Source organism: Mercenaria mercenaria, chromosome 19 (genome assembly GCF_021730395.1).
Source record: "Mercenaria mercenaria strain notata chromosome 19, MADL_Memer_1, whole genome shotgun sequence".
Taxonomy (NCBI): domain Eukaryota; kingdom Metazoa; phylum Mollusca; class Bivalvia; order Venerida; family Veneridae; genus Mercenaria; species Mercenaria mercenaria.
In genome coordinates this window covers 9,724,033-9,738,560 of record NC_069379.1, presented here as the reverse complement: position 1 = coordinate 9,738,560, position 14,528 = coordinate 9,724,033, and the positions used below count along the sequence as shown (strand labels likewise).

The window sequence follows — 14,528 nt, the reverse complement described above, 5'->3', positions numbered from 1 at the left end:
GAATTGGATAAATAAGATAATCTAAAGGAGTAAAGGAGTTGTCACCCTTTAGAAAAAGAATGCCATCTGTAAAGAAATAAATGTAACATTTGTCAGAAAGGATGTTTTACCTAGTTATGTTAAGTTTAAGTTTAATGGTAGATTGTTGCAAATGCATCAAAACTAAGCCATGTATCAGCTTTTTAAAAATGGTGAGTTTTTAAAGGCGCTGAACTATCCAGATGTGTCGCCCCTTCATGCATTCCCTTTCCGAAATTCAATATATATATATATATATATATATATATATATATATATATATATATATATATATATATATATATATATATATATATATATATATATATATATGAGTACATTGACAGTGGTTTTGCAGAATAATATACATGTTTTATATGCTGTTTAATTTTCATGTAAACAATGTTTTCTTTCTATAATTTGGTGATATTCAAACTTTTTTCTCCGAAACATGGACCTTACTCTTAACTTATCATTTTACACTTCTTCATTTAGCGTAAAAACAAGAATTACAAACTCGTGTCTGTATATGTCTGCCTGTCGGTCTAGTCTGCTTATGTCTGCCTGTCGGTCTAGTTCGTCTATGTCTGCCTGTCGGTCTAGTCTGCCTATGTCTGCCTGTCGGTCTAGTTCGTCTATGTCTGCCTGTCGGTCTAGTCTGTCTATGTCTGCCTGTCTGTCTAGTCTGTCTATGTCTGCCTGTCGGTCTAGTCTGTCTATCTCTGCCTGTCGGTCTAGTCAGTCTATGTCTGCCTGTCGGTCTAGTCTGCCTATGTCTGCATGTCTGTCTAGTCTGTCTATGTATGCCAGTCTGTCTTGTCTGTCTATGTCTGCCTGTCGGTCAAGCATCTCTATGTCTGCCTGTCGATCTAGTCTGTCTATGTCTGCCTGTCGGTCAAGCATGTTTATGTCCGCCTGTCGGTCTAGTCTGTCTATGTCTGCCTGTCGGTCTAGTCTGTCTATGTCTGCCTGTCGGTCTAGTCTGTCTATGTCTGCCTGTCGGTCTAGTCTGCCTATGTCTGCATGTCTGTCTAGTCTGTCTATGTCTGCCAGTCTGTCTTGTCTGTCTATGTCTGCCTGTCGGTCAAGCATGTCTATGTCTGGCTGCCGGTCTAGTCTGTCTATGTCTGCCTGTCGGTCAAGCATATCTATGTCTGCCTGTCGGTCTAGTCTGTCTATGTCTGCCTGTCGGTCTAGTCTGTCTATTTCTGTCTGTCGGTCTAGTCTGTCTATATCTGCCTGTCGGTCTAGTCTGTCTATGTCTGCCTGTCGGTCTAGTCTGCCTATGCCGTCTTCCTGTCGGTCTAGCCAGTCTATGTCTGCCTGTATATCAAGCATGTCTATGTCTGCCTCTCGGTCTAGTCTGTCTATGTCTGCCAGTCGGTCTAGTCTGCCTATGTTGTCTGCCTGTCGGTCTAGTCTGTCTATGTCTGCCTGTCTGTCTTGTCTGTCTATGTCTGCCTGTTGGTCTAGCCTGTCTATGTCTGGCTATGTCTGCCTGTCGGTCTAGCCTGTCTATGTCTTGCTGTCTCCCTATGTCTGCCTGCCGATCTAGCCTGTTTATGTCTTGCTGTCTGTCTTGTCTGTCTATGTCTGCCTGTCTGTCTTGTCTATCTATGTCTGCCTGTCGGTCTTGTCTGCCTATGTCTGCCTGTCGGTCTTTCCTGTTTATGTCTGCCTGTCGGTCTAACCTGTCTATGTCTGTCTGTCGGTCTAGTCTGCCTATGTCTGCCTCTCTGTCTTGTCTGTCTATGTCTGTCTGTCGGTCTTGTCCGTCTATGTCAGCCTGTCGGTCTAGTCTGTCTATGTCTGCCTGTCGGTCTAGTCTGTCTATGTCTGCCTCTCTGTCTTGTCTGTCTGTGTCTGCCTGTCGGTCTTGTCTGTTTATGTCTGTCTGTCGGTCTAGTCTGTCTATGTCTGCCTGTCGGTCTAGTCTGTCTATGTCTGCCTGTCGTTCTTTTCTGTTTATGTCTGCCTGTCGGTCTAGTCTGTCTATGTCTGCCTGTCGGTCTAGTCTGTCTATGTCTGCCTCTCTGTCTGGTCTGTCTGTGTCTGCCTGTCGGTCTTTTCTGTTTATGTCTGCCTGTCGGTCTAGCCTGTCTATGTCTGCCTGTCGGTCTAGTCTGCCTATGTCTGCCTCTCTGTCTTGTCTGTCTATGTCTGTCTGTCGGTCTTGTCCGTCTATGTCAGCCTGTCGGTCTAGTCTGTCTATGTCTGCCTGTCGGTCTAGTCTGTCTATGTCTGCCTGTCGTTCTTTTCTGTTTATGTCTGCCTGTCGGTCTAGCCTGTCTTTGTCTGCCTGTCGGTCTAGTCTGCCTATGTCTGCCTCTCTGTCTTGTCTGTCTATGTCTGTCTGTCGGTCTTGTCCGTCTATGTCAGCCTGTCGGTCTAGTCTGTCTATGTCTGCCTGTCGGTCTAGTCTGTCTATGTCTGCCTCTCTGTCTTGTCTGTCTGTGTCTGCCTGTCGGTCTTGTCTGTTTATGTCTGTCTGTCGGTCTAGTCTGTCTATGTCTGCCTGTCGGTCTAGCCTGTCTATGTCTGCCTGTCGGTCTTGTCTGCCTATGTCTGCCTGTCGGTCTTTTCTGTTTATGTCTGCCTGTCGGTCTAGCCTGTCTATGTCTGCCTGTCGGTCTAGTCTGCCTATGTCTGCCTCTCTGTCTTGTCTGTCTATGTCTGCCTGTCGGTCTTGTCCGTCTATGTCAGCCTGTCGGTCTAGTCTGTCTATGTCTGCCTGTCGGTCTAGTCTGTCTATGTCTGCCTCTCTGTCTTGTCTGTCTGTGTCTGCCTGTCGGTCTTGTCTGTTTATGTCTGCCTCTCTGTCTTGTCTGTCTGTGTCTGCCTGTCGGTCTTGTCTGTTTATGTCAGCCTGTCGGTCTTGTCTGTCTATGTCTGCCTCTCTGTCTTGTCTGTCTGTGTCTGCCTGTCGGTCTTGTCTGTCTATGTCTGCCTCTCTGTCTTGTCTGTCTGTGTCTGCCTGTCGGTCTTGTCTGTTTATGTCTGCCTCCCTGTCTTGTCTGCCTGTGTCTGCCTGTCGGTCTTGTCTGTTTATATCTGCCTGTCGGTCTAGTCTGTCTATATCTTCCTGTCGGTCTAGTCTGTCTATGTCTGCCTCTCTGTCTTGTCTGTCTGTGTCTGCCTGTCGGTCTTGTCTGTTTATGTCAGCCTGTCGGTCTTGTCTGTCTATGTCTGCCTCTCTGTCTTGTCTGTCTGTGTCTGCCTGTCGGTCTTGTCTGTCTATGTCTGCCTCTCTGTCTTGTCTGTCTGTGTCTGCCTGTCGGTCTTGTCTGTTTATGTCTGCCTCTCTGTCTTGTCTGTCTGTGTCTGCCTGTCGGTCTTGTCTGTTTATGTCTGCCTGTCGGTCTAGTCTGTCTATGTCTGCCTGTCGGTCTAGTCTGTCTATGTCTGCCTCTCTGTCTTGTCTGTCTGTGTCTGCCTGTCGGTCTTGTCTGTTTATGTCTGCCTGTCAGAAGAGTTTTCGTGTTTTGAAGTGCGGAATACAATTACAGTTTAATATATAAAACACTCAGCTTCCGATATTGCTTGGTTATTGTTTTATGAGAGAGTGCCCAAAGTCATATGTGAAAATATGCACAAGGATTTCTTAGTACCTATGTGAACATGAAATTAACATGTTTGTGTGCCTGACCAGTACAAAGTGTTACATTTAAAATACACTTAAGTCTTATCATGCTGGACACGACTGATTCTGCCTTTGCGACCAGTGTAGAACATGATCAGCCTGCACATTTGTGCAATCTGATCACGATCTGCACTGTTCACCATTCATTCAGTATCTTTTTGGTAAGCACCCCCTTTTTATAGCTAATGGTGCTAAAGGTACGCTAAATTGAAAGATTGACAAGTTCTTTACAGAAATTTAGCGGGGTAAGGATTAAAGAAATTTCTAACGCCCTCTTGATATCTTTGTCAATATCTTACTTATAACTAACACTGCACTTTTGAAAATTCGCACATATTTAAAACAAATGACTTGAAAAAAACATATAAAACTGTCAATAAAGTCAATTATGCAATGCTATCATTTTATTTATTCTATGACCTCAACAAAGTTTTAAAAATTAACAAAATCACCATTAGACGAGGAAATTATGTTAAAAGGAAACCAAAGTTTGACGAAAACAAAATAAATTCTTTGCCCTGTCATATTTTGGAAATAAATTCAAAAGCTAGTTGGCATTTGACCATATGTCTGTTGAAAGTAATATACACATTTCCGCACCATTATAAATTGTTTGATAATCATATGTAAATTATTTTCTGTTACAGGATCTAATGTCAATTTATTTTAATTATCCAATCACGAAATTGATGTTAAACAAAAAAATGGTGGCCCTCAACCCGTTCATCCCGGGTAATGCATTTGAGTCCAAACGCGGTCACGGCCAAGCCTTCTCATATGACACCAGTACTGTTTTTTTTTTTTTTTTTGTTTTTTTTCTTTTTCTAAGAAGTGGACAAGAGAGTGGTTCAAGTAAGCTTGAAAGCTTTAAACACGATCGAGCTAAAATAAATGAGGTATAAACTTAAATTGTGGTGATGAAAACGTTTAAATTATTCGAGAACTCACGTGAGAAGTTGTGAATCTGTAAAAAATATTTCACTTTATTTTAAGGTGAGAGTTTACATCTTTGAAAATTTTAGTCGATGCATGAAAAAAACCACACACCTAGGTGACATACCGAATCGCAACAATTCAAATCGTTTTTGTTTTTTTTTTCACAGGTAGTTGAAAGACAACTACATAGTCTATTTCTTTTTATTACTATATTATACCAGTCAAACTGTTTACATACAAAAGAACAAAAAAATATTTATCAGTACGTCATATGTGCAGTCAAGCAAATAAAGCTTCACTCAAACTGCCTCATTGACCATCATATAAATGTATATACATGTACAATATTGCTTTCTTCGGACGTCAATATAGCCCCAACGCAAGCGTGACTTTCCGTAAAAGAACGGAAAATGCCGAAGTTGCATAGGAAGAATACGGCATGCTGATGGCCATTGCGGGACCACTGCCTTAAGATCGATCTTGATGGCATAAGTAACTTATCATGACCAATATAATATCTTTGCCTTAATTGCCAGCTAAAAAAATGAAATAAATGAGCCGCGCCATGAGAACACCAACATAGTGCGTTTGCAACCAGCATGGATCCAACCTCTGCGCATTCGCGCAGTCTGATCAGGATCCATGCTGTTCGCTTTCAAAGACTACATTGTATTCCAGTTAGATAAACCGTTAGCGAACAGCATGGATCCTGACCAGATTGCACAAATGCGCAGGCTAGTCTGGATCCATGCTTGTCTCAAAGCCTCTATGTTGGTTTTCTCATGGCGCGGCTCAAACACTGCACGTATGAAGACCAAACAGTGTATATATCAGTTCCAAAGATTGACAGCTGGCATTTATAATAAGTAGAAAATGTACGAAATATAACAAGCATGGAAAATAATAGAAACACACATACAAACATTCTATTATCACAACCGCATATAATTGTAATAATTAACAGAACAAAACACGACAATATCAAAACCTTGAACAAAATTAGATATAATCAAAGGAAGCTAATTAATACATGGGCCAGTTTTAATTCATTCAAGTAGGAGGAACCTTAAAAGATAGCAATTAATGACAACTTAACGAGTCCCGTTTGTTAAGTACTGCTACAGGCTAATAATAAAATAAGCGACACATGAATATCTTTTTGACCTTTTTGTACCGCACCTCTTCACTCATCCCGAACTGTCAATCACTGGGCGGATGCCGTTGTAACATACACAATTTATAATTGAATTGAGACAGTTCTGCGTCATAAAATAAATGAATTAAAAAATCAATCTCATTCAAACTTTAAAAAAAAAACATGCACATACCATACACGTGCGCTTGAGTAAAAGTTATTGAGTGGAAAATGTAAATTAAGTTTACTTTAAAACATGACAAGATCTGGCTCATTGTCACTTAAGCATTCTGGGTGCCATTCGTGAGTCTCATTTGCATAAATACCACCTACTCTGTGGGGCTCCGATACGCCACGCCCGATGTATGCTTCATTGGTGTGGCCGTCCACTATGTATGGACCGTTCCTGTTCATTGTGTTGATAGTGTATGGAGCAACGATACCCACGCCTCCATTCTGGTTACTGTGGGTCATGGTTGATTGACCTCCATTGGAATGAACTCGCGCGTGTTTTGGGGAGTCCACAATGAAAGGTCCTGTGCTGCGTGTAGTAGTATTTGATTCAGGGTAAATATCAGTCTGGTTGTCATAGAAACTGCGATCTGCATATGATTCGTGCCAGCCATTTTTATTATAGATTGCCAGATTTGGTCTGGGGATTGTCATGGTGTTACTCGGGCTATGGTTATGTGGGACTGGTCCAACTTGAGTCTGAGGTAAGGCAGAGCTGTGTGTCATGGGGGCGGCTTGTTCCATTCTCAAGTGTAAGTTGTTGACCATCTCCTCCTCAGCAGCTATCATTGTTTTATTGGCCAGAATATTGGTCCTCGTCAGAGAAATATCTCTCTTTATTGCCCTGAAAATGTGTGATACATATCATTATTTTATCCGTAATAATAATTTATTAAAATAGTATAAACTACCAACAGCAAACATTTTCCTCGATCGTGTGCCTTTTAAAGGCCTAACTATAGTAAAAGAATCAGCGTAGGAGCCATCTGGTCTAGAGTAATAGCGGACAGGTATTTTGAACAGTAATATTTCACTTGGAATGGCCAAAGAGGTCTAAATTAAAGTTGTTTCTGTTTAAATTTCATTGTGAATGTATTTTTAACATTTTGGTAGGGAAAAAAATGGAAGAGGAGGTTGTATTTGGTGAAGTGAAACTCAATTTTAGTATGAGCAGTACTTCCAGGTCACAGCAGTGTGACTTTGATGTGAATTTATAGTAAGCAAATGGTACAAGAGAAATCTCTCTTAGAAGATACATGACCCCTACTTTTCTCTTCAGTTTATATGTTTTATCATAACTATTTAAAATGAGGTAAAGATTTGCTCTCTGAAAGGGTCTAGCTTTGTTTGATAGCTCTTTAAAAATGTCATTTTTATATAAAATATGCAGGGAATACTATTTAGTGGTGTGTGACCTAAATAGAGCTATTCCAAGGAAGCTAAAAATAAACCTCTTGGACTTGAAAAAGTTCTGTCAACCCTATAGAACAGCTAAAATAGATACGTACTTCCTCCTCTTGGTTTTAAAGATGCACGCAATCAGGAGAGCAAAAAGTGCCGCTACAAGAATTCCTGCGATCTGTAGGGGAACATAGAAATCCTCATCTGCAAAGACAGTTTGGTGATTATCGTGCTGTATGCATAATTAGAGAACACAAGTGGCAGAACTGACTGTATTTTGTACCATGATACTCGATGAATTTAAAAAAAATGTTCCAAAAATTTTACTGTCGTCGGTGATGTGAATCGCATTACGTAAAAATGCGTGCCTTAGTTGTAATAAAAATACATTGACAGTATAAATTAATCAAACTATTCGTTCAAATAAAAGCTTCAGGAACTTTGGACTAAACGGCCCCTTTAAGACAACGTATAATGATTTGTATAATTTTAGGTACTAGAATTTTCAAAGGTTTGCATTTTTTAAAATTTTATTTAGACAATATTAAAAGCTATACATCTTGGAAAAGTCTTTGGATCATTGAACTTATGACTGCGAAAACATTGAAGTCACTTGTTGGGAACAAAATCTCATCCTGCCTATCATCAAGTGAGCCGCGCCGTGAGAAATCCAACATATTGCGTTTGCAACCAACATGGATCCAAACCAGCCTGCGCATCCGTGCAGTCTTCTCAGTATCCATGCTGTTCGCTAACGGTTTCTCTAATTGCAACAGACTTTGAAACCGAATAGCATTGATCCTGACCAGACTGCTCGGAAGCGCAGGCTGATCTGGATCCGTGCTAGTGGCAAAGCCACTATATTGATTTTCTCATGTCGCGGGTGAATTATTTACTTTAACGTCTAACCCCCTATTATGTGTATTGTCCGTAAGTATTGACCTGGCACTCATTAATCTTCGCCAATATTTTCGGACGCAGTCTGGTCAGGATCCATGCTGTTCGCTTTCAAAGCTTATTGCATTTAGAGAAACCGTTAGCGAACAGCATGGATCCTAACCAGACTGCGCGGATGCGCAGGCTGGTCTGGATCCATGCTGGTCGCAAAGCCACTATTTTGGTTTTTTTCATGGTGCGGCTCATAGAGAATAATTTCGTTTTGAATCTTGAAATATTTAATTCATTAAAATTAAGGTATTTATGTTAATTAACCCTTAGCCTGCTGCAGGCGAATTTAACAGCCTTTGCAAACAGCTTGGAACCAGGTCTGATCAGGTTCCAAGCTGTTTGCTACTTTGACAATATTTCTTCCAATTTTGGAGCAAATTGAACGAACTTTACAATTTTAGCAGACGACATTTCCAGCAGACGACAATTTATCTAGCATGCTAAAGGTTAATTCAAACGTTTAATACATACTTTTGAATGCATGTAATTGCATACCTTGTTTAGGCTCGTCGACAACTATGGTAGGATTAACTTCAACATGATCCTCATGGTCGTGTCCCTTGTGTTCTTTCTTGTCTGTAATAGTAAGTGTATGGTAAATGTAAATATGCGTGCGTGTGTGTGTATGTATGCATCTACGCGCGTGCATGTGTGTATGTGCCGTGTCATAGCAAAATACTAAAATAAAGAACGTTGAGTTTGTTTTTTTTTTTCTTTGTTTTGTTTTATTTTATCAATTAACAAAAATGCTACCATAATTTATATTATACTGAATCTATCGAACTTAAATGATGGGAAAAACAATTGTTGTTTTTTTTTGTTTTTTTTTTTCAGATACAGCGTGCAGCTGGACTTTCCGCCAGCCAGCTCTTTAAATTTCTAATATGAAAGAATTCTATTTTCCACAACAGTGTTTCGAGCCAGCAACAGTAAGGGACAAGAGATAAAGCGTCAACGACCTGAACTAATCGGCCTAAAAGCTCGTATTACAATAAGAAAAATGATATCCGGAACAAAATCATTCTTATACACATGTTCAATTATTTCTGTATTCAATTAAGATATGTTAATGTGTCAAGAGATGTAGCCCGAGTGAACTATATACGCGGCGTATAAACATAGTTCTGCTATATATTATTCGATTCTAATATGTATTTTATGTAAACAAGTAGATGCAATAGCGAAGCTTGCATAGCACCAAATATAGTACGTCAATGTGACGTAAAGGTGACGTCAATGTGACGTCAACGCGTAAAAGTGTTTTAATTAAAAGCGTTAAAAACGGTAAGTCTTTAATAAGTACATTATTGTTGTGTTTAGACTGGCTACGTTGTGATATATAATGTCTTTTATATAAAGTAGTAGATCAAATATGGTAGTACTCTTCCTCCGTGTCGGTATGGCGCCAAATAATAATTACGTCAACGTGATGTCAATATTGCCGTATTTTAACGGAAATGTGCATGAAATGTTCATATTAAAATATTATACAATGGTTATAACTTTACTTAACGAGAATAGAAATGATAGAACGCTCTAAAAATGTATGATTATTTCACGTCATAAATGACGAATTCGAATTTAATGGAATAAGCCAATAACTTAATAGGGAATTATATCTCTTCATTAACGCACCTTTCGTCAAATTTATATCCAGTTTTCATTTTAATGGCGTTGAGAAGATTTTTATGATACTGAAAACCGCCTCTGCCAGTCGTGATATATTTGTCTGTTCAACACCAATATATTCCATTTATTAAAATATAAAGAAGTAAAATTGAACTTTATTGTTAAAGCAGCTTTTAATCATATTTTCTTCAAATATATCATTTTTCTTTAATTTTGATGAATAAATGTCAATTTTTGATGTGTTAGACGTGATATATCAACATCACGAGTTATGTGAGAAACAGGAAATAGAAAATTAAAAAGTATGCCATCATCAGTCTTATGTCCATTACATTTTTGTAAGCTACTACATAGAAATATATACGGGGGCCTCCGTGGCCGAGTGGTTAAGGTCGCTGACTTCAAATCATTTGCCCCTCATCGATGTGGGTTCGAGCCTCACTCGGGGCGTTGAATTCTTCCATCCAGCTGGCTTACGGAAGGTCGGTGGTTCTACCCAGGTGCCCGCTCGTGATGAAATAATGCACGGAGGGGCACCTGGGGTCTTCCTCCACCATTAAAGCTGGAAAGTCGCCATATGACCTATCATGTGTCAGTGCGACGTTAAATACTTGTTTAGGTGTAAGACTGTAATATTTTTCGGGTGGACACCGGACTGAAACAAGAGCTGTCACTATTAGTGTCAAATGCCCCTGAAGCAATCCTTAGGATTAGATGAACATTTGTGTTAGGATTAGGGCTTAGGGTTTGGGTTAGGGCTTGCGACCTTGATATTGACTTGAGAGACCCGGGTCACAAGCGTGACACACTTTCTAAATATGGTTAATATTTATGTCAAATTATTTTCAAATCCCCCTATGAATGTTGAAGTTACAGCCCGGACAAAAAATTTACACGGATTCACACGCACACGGACGGACGGAAAATGTGATTTTAATATGTCCCCCATAAAAATGTAAACTGTGATGTTTAGGTATGAAATATATTTTGATTAACATGTATAACACTTTTATGTTAAATGTTTTGCCTTCTCCATTCTTTTAAGCAAAATATACCCATTTTTATACTTCCCTGCCAGATAAATGGCATTCTAATAATTTTCATAAATCAGTGGAATTATATGAGCCGCACATTGAGAAAACCAACAAAGTGCACTTGCGACAAGCATGGATCCAGCCCAGCCTGAACATCCGCGCAGTCTGGTCAGGATCAATCATGTTTGCTAATGGTTTCCCTAATTGCAATCGGCTTTGAAAGCGAACAGTATGGATCCTGACCGGTCTTGATCCATGCTGGTCGCAAACGCACTAAGTTGGTTTTCTCATGGTGCGGCTCAATTATATCGGTACTCACATGTAAGCTCAATCTCGATGTCTATGGGGATATCTGCCTGGAACTGAGACGGTACGTCAATCACCGTTCCGTTACATCGCCCTGAATTGAATACGAAAATGAAACATTATGTTACTACTTTTATAAATTACTGGCCCATAGTGTACGCTATTGATCGGTCAATATTCAAAACATTTTTCTAAGCTAAAATAAAGCATGAAATAAAATCAGTGAACATTTATTTCTGTTGTCATATAGCACGTGATAAACACTAACAAGCTTGCTGGCCAGTAGTCGAAACTATTTGGACCGAGAAACACTTCGGATCTAGGGCAAATAGTTTTGACTGTTGACCGACAAGCCATTTATTGAATGTGTTTTAACATACTTTATAGTTAGCAGTACACTTACATGCTGTTTTTACTGTCTGTAAAAGCACACAATACAGGGGCATTTAGAGGGACACACCTCCATATGAACATCAAAAATAAAAAGTAAAAAATCAGCTAGTAAGGTCAGTAAAATGAAAATAAAGGGGAAACGCAACCATAAGTATTTAAGTTGATAAATTCCACCTTAATTTCGAAAACATTTTACTGCGCCACTGACGCAATACATAGGCTGTATGAATAATATTCCAGAAAAATACCTCACTGATTTGTCATTTTCATTTTACGAGTACTAACTAATTAAAGTATTGTCTTAATTTCGACAAGTTGACAAACTTGGACGTATTAGCCTGATAAAAAAATATTCTTACATGCAGAATAATCCATTGGTCTGCATTGAATAGTTAATGAAGGATCGATCCAGAATTCTTTCAAAGTTAGCTCCCTTTGTGGTGCCACGCATGCGCATTTTCCATTTACACAGGTACCCGGATATTCACACTCTTCGCTTCCACGACAACTTTCGCCGATGTATCGAGTTTTTGTGACTCGGCACCTTCCGTCGATTGTCGGCGAGATAAACTGGTCACATTTACAGATTCCGGTAGTACACGTTGCAAAGGGAGATAAACATGTTTCCATCCTTGGGTCACATGCTTCACCAGTTTTCACCGCTGTAAAGAGGAGATGTTTGTTTTTTTTTTAAATACATGTTATTCGTGATAAAATACATCAGAGATTATCATTTAACATCGACATATATGGTGAGTTTAGACTGTTAGAAATGAGGAATGTATAAAAAAAACATGTACTTCAATGAATCACTTGATAGAACACAGTAATTCATACTCGACGAAAGATATACGACACTTGGAGTTATATTAAATGTAATCTACGTACTGATCTTGTCGGGTTAACTTTGTTGTTGTTGTTGGTAGTGGTGCTGGTGTTGGTTGTGTTAATTTAAAACATAATATCAAAATTACTTGGTGAAGTTTAAGCAATTATTATCAAAACAAATGAGGCAAAAATATAGAAAGAAATACTTAAAAAGAGAAGAAACAATGATTAAAGCAAAGAAAGAGTTTTGAAAGACGTAGGCATGAAAATATAATAGATTGAATAATAGGAAAAAGAAGGAAAGAAAGCACTGTAGGACCACATTCGTAACAGATCGCATTTGTAACAGGTCGATGGGTCAGTGCAACACGGTCGTAACTCATTTTTTGAAAACTGTACAGGAGAAGCAAAAAATATTTTTGTATTCAAATGATGTAATGAAAAACAATACAATCTATATTATTTTTATCAAATAACAGTAATAACTACAATACTATGGGAAAAAATGTCAAAAAAATGTTCACTGAGGAGTTATTTGAAAGTTTTCCAGTTACGACCATGTTGCGCTGAAATGTGTGGAAATTTTGTCAAAAACTTAGTGCAACAAGGTCGTAACTAAATGATCTCAAATAATTTATTGGAGATAATTCATAACAAAGATGTTTATTCAAAAGACTATTAATTCAATATTTTTAAGCATATCCATTTATCTTTTTCTGTACTTTCATTGACTTGTTTTACTCGCAAAAATGTCAAAAAAATCATATAATATGTAGAAATAAAAATGTACTACTACAAAAACACATTTTAAATTATTTAAAAGTATTTTACAGTAAAAAGACAATAAGAGCTTGACTTGGTCCAAGATATTTGCATATTTTACTGAATGCAGGCGCTGAGAGTTTAAGTATTCAATGTTATTTCAGTATTTTACAGTAAATGGACAATAAGAGCTTGACTGGTCAAAGGTAACTTGAATATTTTACTGAATATAGGCACTGGGAGCCTTTATGATCAAACTTATTTCATTATTTTACAGTAAATGGACAATAGAAGCTTGACTGGTCCAAAATATTTACATATTTTACTGAATATAGGCACTGAGAGCTTTTATGGTCAAAGTTATTTCAGTACTTTACAGTAAATGGACAATAAGTGCTTGACTGGTCCAAGGTACTTGAATATTTTACAGTATGTAGACACTGAGTGTCTTTAAAGTACAAGATATTTGCATATTTTATAGAATATAGGCATTATGAGCCTTTAAAGTCTAAGGTATTTGAATATGTCTGTGTTTAGTTATTAGATTTTCATCAAGAATTATGCATCTGTTCTGCAGCATAAATAATTATGTATGCAACAGGAGCACAATACTATTCTGCAAAAGAACATGTGCATGCTTCTTGATACAAGTCTAAAAGTCTTTTTATTACATAAAAATCTACACTTAAACAATTATCAATGGTATAAATTTGCTCTTTAGCTTGAGTAAAACTAAAATGTCACAATTAAAGAACATGATAAACACAACAACACAGTCACATGAAACTAACATCAAAAATGATGCCATACACCTGATGTGAAATTTGAATGTCAGTATAGTCTGTTCCTGGAAAATTTTGTAATATATGTATGAAATGGCAGCCTCTGATGCATATTTTTTGTCTAAATTTTCAGGTATTGAGAGGGTCCCCACCTCCTGTTAGGTTGGTCAGGGGAGTCTCCCTCTGGAATATAGGTATAAAATGGAAGCCGCCTCTAGTGCCTTTTTGGGTCACAACTTTGAGGTACTTGATGGGATACCTCCCATCCGTTAAGGGGGTCAGGTGGATCTCTCCCTGGATTTTCTTTTTTAATATAGGTATGAAATGGTGGCCTCAGGTGCAATTGGGTTTAGATGTTAAGGTAGAGAAGATGATATAAAGGTAGAGAAGGGGTTCAGAGGGTTTCCCCTAGAAATGTTTTAAATATAGTTATGAAATACTGGCTTCTTGTGCATTTTTGGGTCTGAATTTTGAGGTACAAGAGGTTAGCCCTCCCTCCTGTTAGTGAGGGGAGGAGGAGGGGCTCTCCCCTGGAAATTTCTGTAATTTAGGTATGAAATGGTTGCCTCTTGTGCATTTCTGGGTCTAAATTTTGAGGTACAGGAGGGGATAACTCCTTCCTGTTTGGTATAATACCTCCTTCCTATTTGGGGAGGGGGAAAGGGTCTCCTCTGGAAGTTTTTGAACTTTAGGTATGAAACTAG

General features: G+C 38.6%; 1 protein-coding gene across 1 annotated transcript; it reads right to left on the bottom strand.

Annotated features, from left to right (window-relative positions):
* Positions 1 to 756: 756 nt before the first annotated feature.
* On the bottom strand, positions 757 to 10,778 carry LOC128550955 (apical junction molecule-like). The gene is made up of 6 exons (XM_053531150.1): positions 10,775 to 10,778; positions 8,586 to 8,666; positions 7,250 to 7,346; positions 6,063 to 6,585; positions 1,517 to 3,478; positions 757 to 1,479 (listed from the first exon to the last, which is right to left on the bottom strand). Exons 1-6 carry the CDS (start codon positions 10,776 to 10,778, stop codon positions 757 to 759), a joined length of 3,390 nt encoding a protein of 1,129 aa, XP_053387125.1.
* Positions 10,779 to 14,528: the final 3,750 nt, after the last annotated feature.